This window comes from Triticum urartu, chromosome 6 (genome assembly GCF_003073215.2).
Source record: "Triticum urartu cultivar G1812 chromosome 6, Tu2.1, whole genome shotgun sequence".
NCBI lineage: Eukaryota > Viridiplantae > Streptophyta > Magnoliopsida > Poales > Poaceae > Triticum > Triticum urartu.
In genome coordinates, this window is record NC_053027.1 from 107,179,729 (window position 1) to 107,202,011 (window position 22,283).

The 22,283-nt window shown below is 47.2% G+C and overlaps 1 protein-coding gene across 1 annotated transcript; it reads right to left on the reverse strand.

Moving 5' to 3' along the window:
* Positions 1 to 20,188: 20,188 nt before the first annotated feature.
* LOC125514187 (probable glutathione S-transferase GSTU6) lies at positions 20,189 to 21,328 on the reverse strand. The gene is made up of 2 exons (XM_048679468.1): positions 20,897 to 21,328; positions 20,189 to 20,797 (listed from the first exon to the last, which is right to left on the reverse strand). Exons 1-2 carry the CDS (start codon positions 21,218 to 21,220, stop codon positions 20,435 to 20,437), a joined length of 687 nt encoding a protein of 228 aa, XP_048535425.1. The 5' UTR covers positions 21,221 to 21,328; the 3' UTR covers positions 20,189 to 20,434.
* Between the last annotated feature and the right edge of the window lie 955 nt (positions 21,329 to 22,283).

The window sequence follows — 22,283 nt, forward strand, 5'->3', positions numbered from 1 at the left end:
TCAGTAACTGCTTGCAGTTATGAATCTCGGTGCCACCGAGTTGTTCCACTCGGTCACACCGACAGGGTCGGGCTATATATAGTCACGGGCAAAATTTTGGAAATTTCTCCGAACCCCTTCGCCTGCGCGATAGCTTGCTCTGCCCTCGTGGTCTCTGGATCGTCTTCTCGCCGCCAGCAGCCTCCAGTTGCTGGTCTCCGTCGCCGTCAACGGGAATTCTGCCCCGCCGTTGCCGCCGTAGCAAGTCCCCGCCGAACTAGGGTATGGACTTGATCTTTGTGCTATTCCCCAATCTGATTCCTAGCACATTGTGATCATATTGATTCTAGCCACGATTGAAACACTCCTATCCAGTCAAAACGCATAGATTAGGTTTGATTCGAAAATTCTAGGTTTAGGTTTCCGCCGAAACTATCTCGGACCCACCGAGTTGAAAAACTCGGTCCCACCGATTTGGCTTATGCCATTGCACAAGTGAGACTCGGTCTGACCGAGAATTACTTATCGGTGTGACCGATTTTTGAACTCAGTGAAACCCTAGCAGTCTCGGTGCCACCGAATTGTGACTCGGTCCTACCGAGTTCACTAGTTTAGGTTCCAAAACTGCTTCGGTATCACCGAGTTTGAAAATCGGTAGATCCGAGATGATTTCAGTGGGAAACTAAAACTAAGTTTTTGGATCATTCTTTTGCAAAAATCTCTGCATTTTGTCATGCTCATCCACTCTATCTCTTCTATAATCTATTCACAGGGTCAGCAGTCAGTTTGCAGCATGTCTGATCAAAGTGATAGCCAAAATATGCCAGAGCAGCAAGTGGTGATGAGTGAGGGCACTAGTCCCTCAAGTTCTTCTGATGAAGGCAGCAGGAGCACTCCTAGCAATTTGCCAAAGGCTGCCACGAGACAAAGGAAGAAGAAAACTTCAGACTCTGAAGATGAGGACTATGTGGCAGAGGAAGAGGCCACTTCCAAGAGAATTGAGCCAGCTCAAGGCACTAAGCCAGGCCTGAAAATCAAAAGGCCAGCAGGCAGGCAACCAATGTCAAAGGCCAGAATGTCAACTGAGAAGCCCATAGAGCCAGTTGCAGCTGAGGGCAAGAAAAGGAAGGGAAGGGTGAAGAAGACTGTTGCTAGAGTGCTTGGCAAAGCTTCCATCATGGAAGAGGAGGAAGAAGAAGAGGCAGCTGCACCAGCGCCCAAGGCACCCAAGCTAATGGGAGATGCCATAAAATCAGGGGGAGCTGCTTCCAAGGCCAAACCAGCTCCAAAGCCAAAGCCTAAGAGAAATACAAGGAGCATTCCTGCAGTTGAGAAGAACAAGGCCCCAGTGCCTGAGACTGTTGCTGAAGAAGAGGAAGAGAATGTCCTGAGAAAGCTAAAGCCCAAGATCCCAGACCACAACGATGCTCATCCTGTGGCTGAGGATATGAAGCTCAGGAGAGATTTAGGGCTGAGGAAATGGAGAGAAGTAGACCCGTATGCTTCAAGGAGAAGGACTGCCGTGGACTACAGGTTTCACACCAAGGAGCAGCAGGATTTTTATGAGACAGTGCTGCTAGATAAGAAGCCCATTGTCTGCGATATGCGTTGGGTTGATTGGCAATACATTAAGGAAAACAAAGAGCACTATCCCGGAGTGCAAGACAGCTTCATAGCTTGTGGAGTAGCTGACTTTGTTGGGCAGAAGCTCACAAAGTGGAATGAGGAGCTTATCATGCAGTTCTACTCCACAGCTCACTTTTATCCAGATGGGAGGATCACATGGATGTCTGAGGGTACAAGGTACCAATCCACAGTTGCTGAGTGGGCATAGATCTTTAATGCCCCAGAGGAGCAAGATGATGACTTGGATATCTATGCCAAGAAGAAGATGGACCATAACTCCATGTCCAATATGTACAAGGAAATTCCCAATGAAGCTCTTGACACCTTCAAATTTGGGTCGGTGCATTACCTTCTGTCAGGACTGCCTACGATCAATTGGATACTAAGGCACACCTTATTGCCCAAGTCAGGTGATCACAAGATGATCAGAGGCCATGCTATCAACTTGCTACATGTGCTTGATGTGCCTCAGAAGTTCAAGGTGATGAGCCTCATAGTGGAAACTATCAAGAGGACGGCAGCAGATCAGAAGAGGAGCTGCGGATATGCCCCTCAAATTCAGGAGCTCATCAACTCCAAGATGGGCACGGGCATATATCTATTGGACAAGGAACACCTGCCCATCCATCCTGATTTTGAGGACAATCAAGTTGTCATGACTGAGAACGAGCCATCATCTGCCCAAGCATTTGCAAAGAAGGAGAAGGCGAGGAAGGAGAAAGCTGCCAAGATGCCAACTCAAGAGGAGGCATCTGAGTATTTCTTGAAGACTAAACAAGAGCAGCTTGGTTACTTGATTGCATCCACGCTAAGGATTGAGCAAAGTCTGGCCACCCTCACTCAGAATTAGCAGAGCCTAGAGAGAATCATGGAACAGAAGTTCTATGACTTGGATGTCAAAGTAACGGAAGTTCAGTCTGCAGTGGAGCAGCTCCAGGAGGACATGCAGGAGAGGAGAGGCAGGACTACCACTCATGCCTTTTCCAGAGTGCCACGAGGCCCGAGGTCATCTGCCGTGCCAGTTGCTGACACAAGAGCCACCACTTCAGCACCAGCTACAGCCTCAGCTCCAGCATCTACTTCAGCTCCAACTCCAGTGACTACTTCAGCATCTACCGAAGCCTTCGTCCTTGGAGTGATCCGGACTCCACCACCACCAGAAGATCAAGCCTGAGCGTCGATTTAGCACTATGCATTTTCTAGGAACTTTTTGGTAACTTGTTGCCAAAGGGGGAGAAGATGTATAGGTCATAGGCTTCGAGAGAGAGAGTGTTGTTTTTCTCTCTTGCTTTATTTGGTGGTTTTTCAAACTTGTTTGCTTTTGAGTGCTTGAGATACTACGTCATTATTTGTGAGACATTGATGATCATGTTTGATCATAAGCTACACTTAATGCTTGCTTATTGCTATTATCCTATCTATCTTGTGTGATCATTCACTTTTCTTGGTGATGAGTGCATGTATTTCATCTTTATCATTTTGAGCGCTCCACCAAGATGTATGTGACATGGAAGAGTAACCCATGACTCTAACTCTTTGTGCATTTGCAGTCCAAAGCAAATTTTAGATATGCACAAATTTAGGGGGAGCTCTTACTTATCACATACTTCTCAAAGCGACGATATATTTCATGCTTATTATCATTTGTCGAAGCTTTGATCTATATGTTGTCATCAATTACCAAAAAGGGGGAGATTGAAAGTGCAACTATCCCTAGGTGGTTTTGGTAATTCATAACAACATATAGCTCATTGAGCTAATGCTATTCCAAGATGATTATTTCAGGAAAGCTCAAAGTTTGGCATGGCATGGATGTGAAAGTGGAACCCTCAAAATGCTAAGGACAAAGGATTGGCTCAAGCTCAAAAGCTCAAGACTCTTCATTTTATAATTTTAGTGATCCAAGATCACATTGAGTCTTTAGGAAAAGCCAATACTATCAAGGAGGGATGAGGTGTTGCTTAATGAGCCTCTTGCTTCATGTGCTTAGTGATATGCTCCAAAACCCTCAACTACTTTCCCATATCCACATATGACCTAAACCCTAAGCCAAACTCGGTCCTACCGATTCTTCCTATCCGGCGCCACCGAGTTTCACTTGTCATTAGCCACTGCCAAACCCTAGCAATTCGGTTCTACCGATAAGGATCTCGGTCTCACCGAGATGGGGTTGCAAACTCTCTGTTTCCCTTTCATAACTTTTCGGTCTCACCGAAAGAGCGAATCGGTCCCACCGAGATTGCAATGTAAACTCAGTGTTTCCCCCTTGTAACTTTTCGGTCTCACCGAGTTCCACTCGGTGTCACCGAAAGAGCAAATCGGTCCCGCCGAGTTTGCCTGACCAACTCTCTGGTTAGCTAATTACCAAATTTGGTCTCACCGAGTTTGTGTAATCGGTCTCACCGAGATTACTTTATGCCCAAACCCTAACCACATCGGTCCTACCGAGTTGCATGTCAGTCCCACCGAAAATCTCTAACGGTCACTAGGTTTACATTTTCGGTCCGACCGAGTTTATTGATTCGGTCCCATCGAGATTGGAAAACTGTGTAACGGTTGGATTTTGTGTGGAGGCTATATATACCCCTCCACCTTCTTCTCATTCGAGGAGAGAGCCATCAGAACACACACACCATTCCAACTCATATGTTCTGAGAGAGAACCACCTACTCATGTGTTGAGACCAAGACATTCCATTCCTACCATATGAATCTTGATCTCTAGCCTTCCCAAGTTGCTTTCCACTCAAATCTTCTTTCCACCAAATCCAAATCCTATGAGAGAGAGTTGAGTGTTGGGGAGACTATCATTTGAACTATGAGAGAGAGTTGAGTGTTGGGGAGACTATCATTTGAAGCACAAGAGCAAGGAGTTCATTACCTACACACCATTTGTTACTTCTTGGAGAGTGGTGTCTCCTAGATTGGCTAGGTGTCACTTGGGAGCCTCCGACAAGATTGTGGAGTTGAACCAAGGAGTTTGTAAGGGCAAGGAGATCGCCTACTTCGTGAAGATCTACCGCTAGTGAGGCAAGTCCTGTGTGGGCGTTGGCCATGGTGGGATAGAGAAGGTTGCTTCTTCGTGCACCCTTTGTGGGTGGTTGCTTCTTCATGGACCCTTCGTGGGTGGAGCCCTATGTGGACTCGCGCAACCGTTACCCTTCGTGGGTTGAAGTCTCCATCAACGTGGATGTAGGATAGCACCACCTATCCGAACCACGGGAAAAACATCCGTGTCTCCAATTGCGTTTGAATTCTCCAAACCCTTCCCTTTACATTCTTGCAAGTTGCATGCTTTACTTTCCGCTGCCTATATACTCTTTGCATGCTTGCTTGAATATGTGATGATTGCTTGACTTGTCCTAAATTAGCTAAAATCTGCCAAGAACTAAAATTGGGAAAAGGTTAAGTTTTATTTGGTCAAGTAGTCTAATCACCCCCCTCTAGACATACTTTCGATCCTACAGAGTCTAATCACCCCCCTCTAGACATACTTTCGATCCTACAGTACTCCAAGGAACCGCACCACGCGAACGTTCGCAACTGCCACGTTCGGGTTGCGCTTGGCTCTTCGCCTCTTCGAGAAGATGAACAATGATGTTACTCCTAATTCTACAGTATCGAATCCACTGCTGCATGTCCGTCCACCTCGTGCGGGAGGGATAGCGTGTAGCGAAAGGTTCTACTTACTGCTCCTACCTTTGCGTCTATAACAGGTGGGCCCCACAGGTGGTTGGCCCTCCTGTCATGCAGCAAAAGTCAAGTGCAGTTAAGGCACCGGAGCTCAGTCTGCGAGGGAGAGGGCGTTGTAGTAATCAAATTTCTCGGTCTTGTACGAGTTGACGCGACACATCAAAGAACTGCACTCGATATAAGTCTTTTTACACATTTCAAATGGGCTACTTCGTATGTAGGAGTAGACATATTCTGCTTCGTATGTAGTCACTTGTTGCAATCTCTAAAAAGACTTATATTTGGAAACGAAGGGAGTACAACGCATGCATGCATGCCGTGACTTTCCTTTTGATACTTGCATGTGTTGATTTGATGCACCTTGCCAAATTTTGACTATAATTTAACTAACCAAATTTTCATGCATGTCACAAAAAATTACGGGGCTGTTTGGATTGTGACTATGTTTGTCTTATGTTGCCACATTATTTTTCCCACACTTGCCACACTTGCCTAACCTGAGTTGCTCAAATTGTTAGACACACTTTGGCTTGCCTAAGGGAATCTTGCCACAATTTTTTTGTCTATGACATGTGGGGTTCACTGCTAATAAAAAAATTCTTGTCTTAGGTGTGGCTAATAAAAAAGACTTATATTTAGGAACGGAGGGAGTAGAAAATATAAATAATAATCCATGTTGGGGCAACCCATGTTTCCGCTAATTTTAGTCGTGGGCTTGTTCACAATTTTTATGAGGGGTGGTTGTTCATTTAATGGAGGGACTTGTAGTACCAGACTTGAACGATACAAAGTGTGACCTGGCACACCGTAACACCACTTGGAACAAGCGGGTAGCTATCTCAAAAAACAATCAACAAGTAAAAAAACCGCGACCTGGCATGTAGTAGTACACAATTTTAGACGATTATTTTGATGGAGTGAAAAAGGAAAACTACCCCACTACGTATATATAGGCCGGAGCCTCCGCGCTTGCTTGCTAGGGTTGCTCTATTCACACACTCTCATCATCTCCAGATCTAAACAAGATAGGGGTAGTAACACTGTCTTTCTCCCTTCAAAAAACACTGGCTTTCTATCCTCACCGCTGGTTACAGATCCGGACGTATCCCCCTCCGCCGGTGAAGGGGAGGAGGGGCAGCGTTTAGGCCGTCGTCGACAGTGAGGGAGGAGACCCACTGCTGGCCGCACCATTATCTCTGGCTGAGCGTCGGCGCAGGAGGTCCTCCGATCCCTTCGTCATTGCCTGTGGGTGGATCTGGCCTCCCGCCTCCCACCTATCCACATCCCGACGACCTTCAGTTATATCTTCATTCGAAACCGCCTTAGCTCTACTTCCCCAGCTTGCTACGTTGCTGCATGTGCATCATTTTCTACCTCTCAGCCCCTCTCGATCGGATGGTCCAACGTCACATTTTTTCTTCTATTGTTAGAGGTAAAGCTACTTCATGGAGTCGAATCTTGTAGTACTTGGTTCAAACAAGAAATAAAGTGGGGGTGGGGGAATTTAGTATGTACATCGGACTTGGTACAAACAGGAAGGAAAGGGGGTGAAAGTAGTACATACTGGTCATCCAACCGGTCTCTTGCTCGAAAAGGGAAATATAGGGGTAACGCTGTACACAGTGGTACGACCAGGACTAGATTTGCTATCCACACATAGGAGTAGGTGGCTAGAGTGAAAAAAAATGGGACCAACCCAGATATGTTTCTTGGATGTTTGTTTCTCGGGGCAACAAACTATGAATCACCACTTTATGTCCCTATTTATGTACATGGTGCTGGACTGCTGGTGCACCCACTGTTCTTACTAATGTCCCTGGTAAAAATGAAGCCATGCCACTGTTATAAGCCATGACAAGTTTAGCCAAATGTTTTTGCCTGTAATTATTTGAGACTCTTACTGTTTCCTCTGTGCCTTTTTGTGCAAACAGGGATATCCAATTCACCTGGTTGCTGTTGTGACCTTTTGGTGCACTGCACAAAACTCTTCTTAAAAGAAGTGACTTTTGTGATGTTTAACTAGAATGTCAGAATGGAACAGTTGGTTCATTTTGGTGGAACTACACAAAGGGAGATCTGTGTTCCAATCCTCATCATCCATATTTGCGCCATAACCTTCCTTTAGGTAAGAATGGTATTTAATGCATGTGTTCATTTCTATTTTCCGACTGCCATGAGAAAATAATGTTGTTTTTTACTAGTACACTTGTACTCCCTCACTGACAAAACCAATTCTGAATTAGAAGGCCAATCATGTACTTGGTTTCACCAACTGGTGAGGAGAAAGAGAAACAGAGCATGAAGAGGAAGAAGAAGAAGAAGAAGAAGAAACAGTGCCAAGGCGATCTTGCTGAAGCCAGAGGCCTCGGTCGAGGCCATTCAAGGGCTCCAGTAACGACTACCTTACATGTGAGACGATCCTCCAGGGAGCCCTTCCACTTCTGTTGTCTCACTTAATTAATTAGGAGTACTGAAGTACCACTAATTTATTACTGCCTAATTTTCCTGTTGGAGTTAAACAAATCTTTAGTAGGACCCTATGCTGAATCATGTATGTGGGTATGTTTGTCTATGGAGGTGAATCATGTGGTGGAGCAGGGAGGGAATATTATTAGTGTCATGACATAATAGTGCTATTGTTTTGCATGTCAATTTATTGCCATTGGTTCGATGAGGCAATGTTTTGCGTATTGTCCATCATGAATTTGATGCTATTGTTTGAGTAATATGCTAATGTCTTCCTATCCTTTCTCACTAAGCTAATGAAGGTTTCACCTTGTTCCTACTTGTGCAAACAGGAATCATGTTGTGCCAATCATACATTTTAGTGGAACTACACAAGACAATACAATGAACTGTATCCCAGCCAGTGCTTTAACTCTGCTGGAAGTTCTTGATAATCTTTCGATATAATCTCAGCACTGGTAAACAAGAGTGATTTCAACCATACATTTGAAGTGCACAAAAATGTATACTATTGTGTGATTCCAGTGAGTGCTTTATCATCTCTTATGGGACTACATGAATAAGCTTTTTTCTCAGGTTGGTACAGGCCTAAGGCCTTCATCCATATTAGTTTCTTGTCATCTCTATTTGTATCGTGCTACTGTCATGAGAAACTCCTTTATCTTTGCACGTTAAAGTTTTGCAACCTATGATAAATGGCAATGCTATGAGTGTTGAGTTGAGCTAATTGGCACTGATTAAATAAACTAATACCTCTCTTTAAGAAAGACTACTATGTTGCTAACTTTACCCATTAAGATAATGAGGGTGCTTCTATTTGTTAGTGTATGTTTCATCAACTAGTCCCACTGTTACAGTAATCTCACTCTCTCAATATATGTGCCAACAGGGATGCTCGATTTTGGTGGAATTGCACAAAAACTTTGGGTGCTTCATTGCCTCGATAGCTTCCGTCCTTTCCCGTCAGTCGTTAATCTCCGCTTGCTTTCTTCCTTTGCTGTCAGTCTCTTGGCTTATCTCGGCTTCCAGTCAAAGGAAATAGTAATTGATATGCTACCTCACACAGGTTGGTACTGATCTTTACCCTGATTATTGTGCCTGTCATATGTATTGGTAATTTGGTATTGTGCTACTGTTTGCCGATTTCATAAAGGAGTAATTTGGAGCCTGAACTCGCAGGCAAATCATTACATCGGGTGATTTCAGTAGAACTGCACAAAATGATCAGATGGACAGGTACTTATCCTGCTGCTATGTACTCCAAAGTTCACTCAGACAAGCATCGATGTTGACAAGAAGTGCCTATATTCATTCGAGTATCAACCGGTGTCAACCAATTGTCAAACTCCAAGTATTAGGAGAGTGAACGCCAAAAATATTGCTTGGTGCATAGCCCAAAAAAATGCAGTCCAGTCTTGGGTCCCAACTTGTGCCTTTTGGTTATCGGCACATATGGTAGCGAACTATATGGCATGGAGTCTAAAGATTCCAGACAAGTTGGTTGACGCGTATATTCATCTGGCACTTAATCAGTCTGCACGCCAAGGATGCTCCATTTTAGTTGAACTGCACAAAAAATTTGGGTGGTTCATTTTCTCAACCGCCTCCTTTCTCGTCTGCAATGTAGAATTTTGGTGAGATACAAGACCAAGATGAGCCAGTAAACTAGTTGGATGAAAGTAGTGGCCAAGTTGCTCAAACCTCCCTCGGCACGAGGCCACTATTTGAGGATAAACCTACAAGCAAAGTTCAGATTGTCTGTGCTGCCTCTTATGTACTCGAAAGTTTACTCGTAAAAGAACTAATTTTAGCAAGAAGTACCTCCGATTGAACACCATTTACCAGTTTGTACCCAAGGTAATTAAAGTTCGTCCATGGATCATATTGGTTGTGATCTCAATCATTTGGATGCATAAACATACTGAACATGTGTATATCTGAATCTTTTTGTGAATTATGTATGAATATTGTCGTGTGATCTATCAATCATTTGGATGCATAGATATGTTGAGCTTGTGTATATATGAATCTTTTGAGTTGTTGATAGTGAATGTTGGCTATGAATATGAACGTGTCCTGTGAACCTAAGTTTGATATGAATGTTTACCTTTTCTGTTGTATTTGTGTGTGAACTTGTTAGTATGCCTACTGTGGGGTATAAAACGCAGGTCTCTTATAAAAGTAATGTTGGGTCAAATTTATGTTTTCCCTTCTACCACATTATATATACTAGCATAAGGGCCCGTGCATTGCATCGGGAAAAAAATATGGCACACACTTACATTCTATTCTTCTTTATCGGGTCTGTCATTACATGTGCTCCGGTGTAATAACATCATAAATTACCAAACTGCCTTAGGAGTTTTTGTCTCAAGCACCACAGTGAGAATGATTGACAATATGAGCATCACTAGCCTGAAGAAAGTTGTTGCTGTTATGACCGGCATGGCCAAGAGGATATATGATGCACACTGACATCCAACAACAACATTTCTCAGGGTTTCGGTTTTTTTCCTGAACCAGTGCTATATTTGATTATTTGGCACAAAAAGTTGTAATTCTTTCACTCCAACTACGGCCAACATGGCTCGTCATTCTTCCAAAAGATGTCCCTTATGATATTTTTCAGAAAAAAGGAGTGCATTATCTCCTTGCTGTCGTCTAACTGAAGGAAATTGAATGTGAAAATTTAAGTGTATATAGACTGACCCACTCGGAGTGCATACAAAAATATTTTTATCCAAGTCGTCAGTGCCAACACTGTACCTCCAATGTCCATCTGCATCTACACGGCTAGGTCTAATCTTAAGCAAGAATGAAACTACCAAGCAAACTGAGATAACAGCATGTAGCCGACCCCGGGCAGTAGGTGGTCAGGGATCATCAGCAAAGAAACACGAAGTCGGCTGACGACCGCCGAGCATGGCCAGGCCCATCTCGCTCTCGTGGCTGCCTTGGTGGCTCCCGGGCCTCTTTGTGGCTCCTCCACTCCGAGTCCACAGCCCGACCTCGGCATTCCGCCTCCATCCTCCTCTGCCCTCTGTCCCGCGTGCTCCTCCACACCACCCTCTCCAAGCCGACGGATCTGACCTTCCCCTCGCTGGATCCGGTCCACCACGAGCCTCAAGCCACCCTGCCGCCACGCTCGTGTCCATGTCGTCTGTGGTGTAGAGGTGGCCAGCGTGTGGAACAGGCTGCGTCGCAGGCATCTGCGCACTGCGCCTACGCTTCCTCACCCCGGCGAGCGCCGGACTGAACAGCTTCGCGCCGGACTACCGTTTTTTGTACAATTTCCCTTCATTCTCTTTCTATGTTTGTTGATTCAAGAGGCTCGTTGTTGATATGCAATTTTCCAGGTATATAAACTGGTAGACTTTCATGTAAGCAATCGAGGTGGGATTACTCAGATTACATGTGTGAAAATCAGGTAAGGTACAGATACAGAAGCGTGTATGCAGGCTGAAACATGCGTGCAGGCCCAACAAGAGAATGTGGACGTGGACCAATTGGATGGACAAAGTTTTTAGTATCGCCTCACAGCAATTGGACGCACTGTTGATCAAAACTAACGGAAAAAAATTGAAAGCGTAAATTCACGGAAAGAAGCGTATTGTGACGGTGAACCCAAAGAGTCAATCCGTGCTTTATTATTAGGGAAAGATTTATACAATTACTATTATCGTATATTTTATAGAGACTTATATATACATTATAAAAACATCCCACGTGTTATTAACTTATAAAAGTAAATGTTTAACGGAAGTTGGCAAGGAAAATCCTGGTTGATCTTGACTCACGGGCAAGGAAAATCCTGGTGATTGCGTACAAAAGCTTGCGAAGATTTTAAGGACCAATTTAATAATAACGCACTCATTTTTATTTTGAGCAATAACTCGCTAATTTCTTAATTCTATATATAAAAAATGTGCCTCTCCGGTTTATTCTTTGATATTAATTGCTCCTTCTAACATAACATTATATATATAACGAGCCCACTTAATACGTGTATTTCAAGGAAGTGCAAATGGGCTGGGATTTCTTAGAAAATATAAATGGGCCTGATTGACGAGAAATTATTTTTTCACCCAGCCCAGCAAATGGACTGTACATTCTAGAAAACATGGGTTAAATATATACCATATTTTTGCAGGCTGACATGTGGGCCAATAAGTCGAAGCCTACGCAGGGCGTTGTCAAATTGGTCAACAAATGATTATGTCATCCACAGCCATTGGATTTATATCCAACGGCCGGCATGCACCTTCAATCTCTCGTCTTCTTCCTGCAGCGTCGCCGGGACCGCTTGGTCCGGCCTCCGGCGGCTAGCAGCTCTACTTAGCACGCATCACTGCGAAGCGCTACCCCACCGCCGGCCAGGCTATCCCTCCACCCCTCGACACCTCCTGTTATTCTCCACAGACTACAGCCCCACGCCACAACAGAACCAGTTATAACCCTTCTCCTCCTCTCAATCTGCAACTCCACTGCCGCGTTTTCCCATCTCCGAGTCGTTCCCATCCGGGGCCTCGCCGTCGTCCACCGCCTCGCTACGTTCGGTGCAGCGTGGTCAACAAACGAGAGTCATCGGAAGAGGACTGTACGTGGAGAGCCTGGCGGCTGGGACCCACGAGGTCCATGGTTGCACGCAAGGAAAGTTCCTCCTTATTAAGCTGAAAAAAATGTTTCCTCCACCTGACAGCTGGGACCCACCGGCAGTATCTTCGCACGGAAGGAAGTTCCTCCTTATTTTGCAAAAAAAATTATTCATCCCGTTGACAGCTGGGACCTGTCAGATTTGGTGACTGACTTGTGGGCCTACTAAGCAGGCGTGTATGCACGGCTTTGTCAACTTAATCAACAAATGATTCTAGCAGCTGGACCGTTGGATGTTAATCCAACAGCCGTGCTCCTTCTTCAACCTCTGTTCTTGCTCCTGTCTCCTGTGGGCGGCACCGCGGTTGTGCTGCCGCGCACCCGAACCAGTGAAGTTTCCCACTCCTCTCCATCTGCGACTCCACTGCCCCGTCTTCCCCATCTCCGGGTCGTTCCAGTCTGGGTGCGCTCGGCACGGTGTGGTCAACGTGGTCAACAACCGAGAGTCATCGGAACATGACTGTACGTGAGAGGCTGATAGTGGGGACGCACCACGCCCATGGATGCATGCATGCAACGGAACGCGGCGAGGTCTACGTGGTCAAGGAACGACTTCCATCGGAAGTATACTGTACGTGGAGAGTCTCAGCCGGGTCCACGGCCGCAGCAAGTAAGTGCCTCCTTATTACGCGGAAAATAATGATTCCACCAACTGACAGCAGGGACCCACTGGACGGGCCATCGTATTTTGCAAAAAAAACGTTTGCCCCCTGACTGCTGGGACCCACCTGATGGGCCACTTTATTTTGCGAAAAAAATGTTCCCCCCGCTGTCAGCTCGGACCCACCGGAAGTGCCTCCTTATTACGCACAAAAAAAAGAATACTCCCCCGGCTACCTGGGACCCACCTTGGTGGGAGGCTGGCTTGTGGGCCTACTAAGTTGACGGGAACGAAGGGCTTTGTCAACTTAGTCAATATGAACGATTCTGGCTCCAGTGACCGTACGATGTCCATCCAACGGCTGTAGTGCTTCTTCAACCTCTGGTCTTCTTGCTCCAGCCGCCCAAAGCAACGCCGGTCGTGCTGCATGCTCCTGCCTCCCGTGGCCGGCTGTGCTGCCGCAGAGGCCTCACCGCCCCCTACTATTCCCACCGCTGGCCAGGCCCTGCAGCGATGGCAGCCTCACACCACAGCCGAACCAGTGAACCCTCGTACTCCTCTCCGCGTGGCCTTCCACTACCGCGTCTTCCCCGGCTCCGCATCATCCCCTTCCTAGGCCTCGCCGTCGTCCACCGCCGTGATGCTCTCCGCGCGGCGTGGTCAACATGGTCAAGGAACGACTTCCATCGGAAGAGTACTGTAAGTGGAGAGGCTGACAGTTGGGTCCACGGCCACAGCCCAGTTTTTTTGTGATTTGCCAAGTAAGTCGTTTTGTCAGGCCTGTTGGGCTGCAAATCTTTCAAGACGAGGAGAGCTTTCATTTGGCTGGCCGAGAAAATGGCCCATCAGTAATGAGAAATGGGCTGTATATTTTTAAAACACATCAAATCGGCAATTAGTTTCAAATATCTTTTTCCATTTCGAGATTTTAAATTACATTAATTTTTATGCGTGGAGAATTTGTTGGATTTTATATTGATATACATTTATTTTTAAAATTAGTTTGAATGTGAGTCAAAATTTCATGATTAAAAACAGTTCGGACCGCACTGAAATATGCAAAATTTCGTATAATTTTTTAACCGTGGCCATAATATGGGTTGTAATGCTAACAAAAAGGATATGGGCTCCAAAAAAACCTTAAGAATTAGCAAATGGGCTGTAAATTATTAGAAATAATGGCAGATGGGCTGTATGTTGTTTTCCACAGATTTGAGGCTTTCCTAAAAAAAGGTTGACGCACAAGCAGTGACTGTTGGATGTTCATCGAACGGCCGTCGTGCTTCTTCAATCTCTGATCTTCCTGCTCCAGCCGCTCAAACAAGCGCCGGCGAGACTGCCTGCTCCCTCCTCCCCGCGGCCGGCTGTGCTGCCGCGCAGGCCTCACCGCCCCACCGTACTCCCATCGTCGGCCTAGCCATCCCTCAACTCACCCTCACCTGCTGTTATTCTCCGGCGACGGCAGATGAACCAGTAAACCCTCGTACAGTCGTACTCCCCTCCGCGTGGGAAACAACTGTCGAGTCTTCCCTGCCTCCGTATCGTTCCCTTCCTAGGCCTCGCCGTCGTCCACCGCCCTGGTGCTCTTAGCGCGGCCTGGTCAACATGGTCAACGACCAACATGCATCTGAAGTGGACTGTACGTGGAGAGGACGACAGCTGGGTCCACGGCCGCACGCAAGGAAATGCCTCCTTATTACGCGCAAAATAATGATTCCTCCACCTGACATCAGGGACCCACCGAAAGGGCCTCTGTATTTCGCGAAAAAAATGTTACCGTCGCTGACAGCTCGGACCCACCAGCTATATCTTCGCACGTAAGGAAGTGCCTCCTTATTACGCACAAAAAAATGAATACTCCCCCTATTAGCTGGGACCCAGTATAGTGGCAGGCTGACTTGTGGTCCTACTACGTTGACGGGGACGGAGGGCTTTGTCAACTTAGTCAATATGCACGATTCTAGCTCCAGTGACAGTACGATGTCGGTACAACGGCCGTAGTGCTTCTTCAACCTCTGGTCTTCTTGCTCCAGCCGCACAAACCAGCGCCGGTCGTGCATCGTGCTCCTGCCTCCCGTGGCCGGCTACGATGCGGCGGAGGCCTCACCGCCCCCTACTACTCCCACCGCTGGCCAGGCCATCCCTCTACTCACCCACACCCCCTGTTATTCTGCGACGACGGCAGCCTCACACCGCAGCGAACCAGTGAACCCTCGTACTCCTCTACGCGTGGGCATCCACGGCCGCGTCTTCCCCGGCTCCGCGTCGTCCCCTTCCTAGGCCTCGCCGTCGTCCACCGCCCTGGTGCTCTCGGCGCGACGTGGTCAACGTGGTTAAGGAACGGCTTCCATCGGACGTGGACTGTACATGGAGAGGCTGACAGTTGCGTCCACGACCGCAGCAAGGAAGTGTCTCCTTATTACGTGCAAAATAATTATTCCTCCACCTGACAGCGGGGACCCACCGGACGGGCCACCGTATTTCGCGAAAAAAACGTTTGCCCCTGACTGCTGGGACCCACCAGCTACATCTTCGCACGCAAGGAAGTGCGTCTGGGCAAAAAAACGATTCGCCCCCCTGACTGCTGGGACCCACCAGCTACATCTTCGCAGGCAAGGAAGTGCCTGACAGTCGGGACCCAACTGGTCGAAGTGTACGTAGCGTTTTCATTCTGGTCGCGAACGTGTACGTACATATATACTGGTGGATGTAGAGGCGCGCACATGTCATAGTAGAGGCGCATACGTGTCATAGTACAGGTGCGCACGTAGCATGTACATGTACGTACAGCGGCCATGGTGCAAGAAAGAAATTACGGTCACGTATGTGTACATGCGGGCGGGGTCTCGAACGCCTACTCGCGCATACGTACGGCCAGGGCTCGTGTACATGGCTGGGTCGGAACGGAGAAACATCGTCGTCGTCGTGTTCATGGCGAGGCAACGGAATGCGTCGTATTCATGGGGAGGCAACGGAACGTGTGGGAGCCAACCAGCTGGGTCGGAACAGAATACGTGGTCGTGTTCATTGGGAGGGCTTGGACGGAACAGGCGATGGAAACGAGGCCTGGTGTACCGCACAACAGAGGAAACGGACCTCTTACGTTCGGAACGGGGTCCTGTTGATCGGGAGGGGTCTGGCGTACCGCAAAACGGAGGAAACGGACCTCCTACGGTCGAAACGGGGGTCCTGTTGATCAGGAGGGGTGTGGCGTACCGCAAAACGGACGAAACGGACTTGTGTTGGAGCGCTACGATCGAAACGGGGGTCCTGTTCATCGGGAGGGGTGTGGCGTACCGCAAAACGGGCCTCCACGAGATACTGCTCATCTCCACCGTCGACCTCCTCCAGCCTCCACGGGCTACCGTCGACCTCCTCCATCTTCCACGGGCTCCTGTTCATCCAACCTCCACCGCGCGCTACTCCACCGGCCACTGTTCACCCATTCCTCCACGGCCACCCCTCCATCGTCTACTATTCATCCAGCCCTCCACACCACGGGGTCCTGTTCAACCACCCCTCCAATGGCACCCCTCCACCGTCTACTGTTCATTCAGCCCTCCACCACACCATGGGGTCCTGTTCATCCAGAGGCAACGCCACCGCTCACTATTCATCCAACCCCCCCCCCCCCCCCCCCCCCCGTAGCGCTCACTGTTCATCCCAGAGGCAGCATCGATCAGCTTCAGTTAGCAGCAGTAGCGAAGGAATCGCTCGATCGGGTTCAGTTAACATCCATCGATCGATCGCTCGGGTTCAGTAACGCGTAGCCTGCAGTGCAATCGCTCGGGTTCAGTTAGAGCCCAACGCCTCGCTCGGGTTCAGTTAGAGCCAACGCCTCGCACACATGCGCGTACGTGTACGAGAGAAACGCGCATCGCTCGGCCCCCGACCTCCCACCGTAACCGGGCACTTCCCGAAATTTTCCTCCCCCTCGCTTCTACCACGGTTTTTTCCGTCATGGACGGCCCAAAGAATGTCATGCAGCTGCGTCTCCAGCACGCCCAGGACGAAAAGACCATTTTCTGTCATGGTTTTTTGTCATAGAAGTAGGAGCCCACCACATCTATGATGATACTGGGTTTTGTCACAATTATCGTCATAGAAGTGTCATATGTATGACAGAAAAAAAATTCGTTCGGCCCAAAATGTCACGGATGTGTCTTTTTTTTGTAGTGCGTATTCTACGAAGATCTTTATCGATCAAACCGCAATGACAACATACGTCATTCCCTTTGTCATCGGTATGTTACTTGCCCGAGATTCGATCATCGGCATCCTCATACCTAGTTCAATCTCGTTACCGGCAAGTCTCTTTACTCGTTTTCTAATGCATCATCCCGTAACTAACTCATTAGTCACATTGCTTGCAAGTCTTATCATGATGTGCATTACCGAGAGGGCCCAGAGATACCTCTCCGATACTCGAAGTGACAAATCCTAATCTCGATCTATGACAACCCAACAAACACCTTCGGAGACACCTGTAGAGCATCTTTATAATCACCCAATTATGTTGTGACTTTGATAGCACACAAGGTGTTCCTCCGGTATTCAGGGTTTGCATAATCTCATAGTCAATGGAATATGTATAAGTCATGAAGAAAGCAATAGCAATAAAACTTAACGATCATTATGTTAAGCTAACAGATGGGTCTTGTCCATCACATCATTCTCCTAATGATGTTATCTCATTCATCAAATGACAACACATGTCTATGGTCATGAAACTTAACCATTTTTTATCAACGAGCTAGTCAAGTAGAAGCATACTAGGGACACTCTGTTTTATCTATGTATCCACACATGTATCAAGTTTCCAGTTAATACAATTCTAGCATGAATAATAAACACTTATCATGATATAAGGAAATATAAATAACAACTTTATTATTGCCTCTAGGGCATATTTCCTTCATGGGCCGCCGCCCCGGATCCAAGGCCCTCTGCCCCGATCAGGAGTAGCAGCGCCAGCCCTACCGCCATAGCCACCGCTGGGACGTCGGCCGGCAGCCGTGCCGCCATGGTCCAGATCGAGGCCACAACCCCACGAGCCAGGGCGTCCCGCGCCACCCGGTGACCCGCGAGAGGGAGGGTTACCTCCGCCGCCAATGTCATACGCACGGGCTTTGCCCAGCGCCAATCACCGGCGGTGACGGAGGAAATGGAGGGGGGACCGGCGGCTAGGGTTGGGGGCCCTCGCTCGCCCACGCAGGGGCGACGGAGTGGGGGGGGGCTGCATATTCTTAAACAAGATATTGTTAGCGCATAGAGTTTGGAGTAGTTAGAGGTTGTTAGCAGGATATTCTTTTAAACCTCCTTATCTCCTGTAATCTCTCTCTCTCTCCCATGTAACTCTCTCTTGCATGCTAGTCATGATGGTTGTATGCGCCCTACGGGATATGCCCCGGTCCAGTGGCGGATACAGACCCCAGGCCGGGGCGTGAGGCCCAAATGCTTTGTATACTGTAGCGAATATTGTACACGTCTGCTATAGTATACAAAGGCGTCCCGGGGCGGCCCGCTGGGCTGGCTCCGCCCCTGCCCCGACCTATCAATATATACATCATGTGGGCCTCCTTTGGAGGTTGAGATGCTTCACCAAAAGTCACATGGTATACATAGCCCTTCCTCTCCCATCTCATCTAACCTAAATCAACTTCCTCCTTGCCAAATTGCCTCAACTGAGAAGTCTTTCAAGAAATCATGTTTGCCAGATTGAGGCGAATTTAAGGGGTTTTGCACACCTCTTCTAAAACATCTTATGAACTACGTACAACAACATGAATGCATGATTGATCAACAGATGGTCGAGCTCAAATATATTTGCATTTCCATAGCAAAGGTGCCCTAGAATCTTTTAATTCACTATGCTCCCTAATTTTGGAACTCTCTCATACAATTGAGGTGTCCAAGTTTGGATTTTGGGTCATAATTTTGACTGGGTCAATGATTTATCAAGGATCTTTCCCACTATACTCCCTTGGAGCTCTTCTATTCAATTGAGGTGTTCAATTTTGATTTTGGTTCACGATTTTGACCGGCTCGACAATTTCTCAAGGAGCTTCTCATTCATACCTCCAACTTCACTAAGCTCTTTAATTTTGGAGCCGCCCTCATTTAGTTGAGGTCTTCAATTGAGATTGGCCACACGGTTCTGAATGGCTCATCGCCTTGAACTCTATGATGGGCAATCTCTCGATGAGTGGGTCCCCTTAGTAAGCGCCTTGTGTGGTGTGGGGCTTGGTTCCCAAGAAGGAATCACCGCCTACTACACACGTTTAGCACCAACATAAACACGTGGCCAGAAGCACATGTAACTCCCTTGTATACATGTATATTCATTAGAAGATGGCCCCTAATCACTCGGCCAAAAAAACCCGCTCAAACACCACATTAAAAACACTATGTTGTTTCGCCCATAGCTAAACAAACTCGGACGTAAAAATAAAACATGTGTAAACCATGAACATAAGCAATGCAGCAAAATGTGCACTACCCTTTTAGTATTGGCTATTTTTCTAGTCTAGCTCAAATATCACTGCAATGAATGAGTATATATAAATTCAGACCAAATCTACCATCAAATTCAATTAATAAGCATTTTGCTGGCAGTTTAAAAGAAAATTGAACTCGGGATGGGGCGTTTTGGCTCCCGAGCTCAGATGAGCCCGGGAGTGAACAGTAAATTCACCAAAAATAGTAAAGGTAAAAAAAATCCAATTTCTTTTTGGTGAAAGATTCTTCAGTTTGTGATGTCCGTGCAAAAAATCAGCACATTTGAATATCTAGTGAGCTCTCAGCTTACCAGATAAATTTGGAGTCTATGAAAAAGTTTATTGTTTTACACTTTTCGGACCTGATTTTGTTTTTTAGAGCTATTCGGGTGTCCGAATGAGCTGAAAGTTGGCATGGACATCACGCACTCAAGTATCTTTCACCAAAAATAATTGATATGTTTTGAATTTTTTTAGTATTTTTTTTATTTACTGTTCGCGAAGTGTAGATGAGCTCAGGAGCCGAATTGGATATTCGTTGAACTCATCTCTTGAATCAGAAAGAGAACCTCAACTAATACAAGCACGCATTATCGAATTTGCTAACTCCACACAAAATCAAAATATTCAAATCTCAAGGACAAAATCAACACCGAATAAATGGACGACATCAGTTACTGCTACTTCCTCTGTTCTTAAATATTTGTTTTTCTAGATGTTTCAACAAGTGACTACATTCGAAGCAAATGAGTGTATCTACACTCTAAAATATGTCTATATACATCCGTATGTGGTAACCATTTAAAATTTTAGAATGACAAATATTTAGAAACGAAGGGAGTACATTATTACATCAACTAGCCGAACAAACAACATTTGAAAATAACATTTTTTTAAAATTATTCTGGATGTGTGCTGGCTCACTTAGACGCTGCAGCCTCTCGTGCCTTGGCGAACTCAAGCAGCCTGCCCACGTCCGGCAGGGCGGCCTTGGCCGCGTCGAGCTCGATGAAGCGCTCCACCCATGCGGCCAGGAGCGGAGTCTTGGCAGCGTCGAAGATCTTGTCACCGGACAGCGCCTCGGTCACCTTCATCCACGACAGCACGCCTCCCAGCGCAACATCGACGAGCCCGACGCCGTCCCCGCCGAAGAAGCCCCCTCCCTTGAAGCACTCCCTCAGGGCCCCTTCCAGGACCTCCACCGCCGCGAACGCCTGCTTCTTTCCCTCGGATTTCTCCTCCTCTGTCTTGCCCCTCAACCACTGCCTCCATGGGGCTACCAGCTGAAACACGAAGAAAAATAATGGTCAAAGATGCTCGTCGGATATCTAAAAGTAAAGGAACGGAGACTAGTAGTTCAACCAATTGAGTATAATTTAAACCTTGTCGTCAACGTGGGCCATCCAGAAGCGAGCAATGGCGCGCTCGTAGGGGTCCGCGGGCAGAAGCGACGGGCCGGTGCTGGCGAACACGTCGTCGATGTACTGTACGATGATCATGGACTCGCAGACCGGGGCGCCGTTGTGGATGAGCACGGGTATCTTCTTGTGCACTGGGTTGGACTTGAGAAGAAGCTCGCTCTTGTTGTACAGGTTCTCCTCCACGTCCTCGTAGCTCAGGCCCTTCAGGGCGAGCGCCAGCTTCACCCTGGTAACAAACGGGCTTGGCCATGCGCCGAGCAGCTTCAGGTCATCTCCTCCGGCCATCTCTAACTACCTCGATCGATGTGTGTGGGTGTGTGTGTGTTTTGAAACCACTGAGATTGCTTTAGCTGCTTGTGCTTGTGCTTGTTCTTGATGAATGTTTCAGAGGTGGATAAACTGTTTATATAGTGTCTATGGACAACATATATATGCGTCATCCGTGATGCTACTTCGAGGACAGTGTCATCCGTGATGCCTGGGCGATGAGCATATGAGTCTGTGTCTAGTAGTCCGCCTATGAATTTTTAAAGGCTTTTGATTGGTTTCCTTCAATCATGCTTAACTGGAGATGAGTCACGTGCTGCTGCGTCCCCTCGCGCAAGCCCTTCCGTCAGCGCACCGTCCGTCAAGGCGTCAATTTTTTCGACTATGCTGCGAGCATATGATTAAAAATACCGTAGCTACACTCCCTTCAAAATTACTTGTCACAAAAATAAATAGAAATAAATATATTTAAAACTAAAATACGTTTAGATACAATCATTTCTTTGACAAATATCTCCAGATAAAGAGAGTATTTACAACAAAGTCTGCCTCATTTGTCACTGAATGTGGAGGTTGTATCTGAATTAAAATTTCAATGACATAATTCAAAGAGACCACCTATTCAACGGTTGCCTTTTTTGTTTGTTGCTTTTCGTCGACTTCGCTCAGTCCAAATCCCGTTGGCCAACTTCCTCCCCCACCCTTTCACTCAGGAACATTGTTCATCTTCTTCCTAGAACCGCCTCCCGACACCCGCTCAGCCGCTCGCTCCTTCCTCGGTGGCCAGCGGGCACTACCGTGCACCGCCTCGTTGCCCCAACATGCCAGAGCATTCGCCTGCGCCAGCCTGCAGCCGTCCCCGTCCTACATCAAGACAACGCCGCCACAATCTAATCGGCAACCCACCAGCAGCCCCCGCCCCCCCCCCCCTAACCACCTGAACCCGTAACCTCTGACTCCTCCAACAAAGCCGTTGTGCGTCGTCCCTGGCTCCAGGTCGTCCCGCGCTGCCGCTTGCCAAAATGTTAGTTAGGAAGAATGAGATTGCACGAATCGATAATCATTGATCGTGTGCATGGTG

What these genes read in the sequence shown, in the direction of transcription:
- LOC125514187 (XM_048679468.1), bottom strand. Translation starts at nt 21,220, where the DNA reads ATGGCCGGAGGAGATGACCTGAAGCTGCTCGGCGCATGGCCAAGCCCG. An exon ending in TGGCCCACGTTGACGACAAG is followed by an intron (nt 20,798 to 20,896) that starts GTTTAAATTATA and finishes TTCGTGTTTCAG; the next exon opens with CTGGTAGCCCCATGGAGGCA.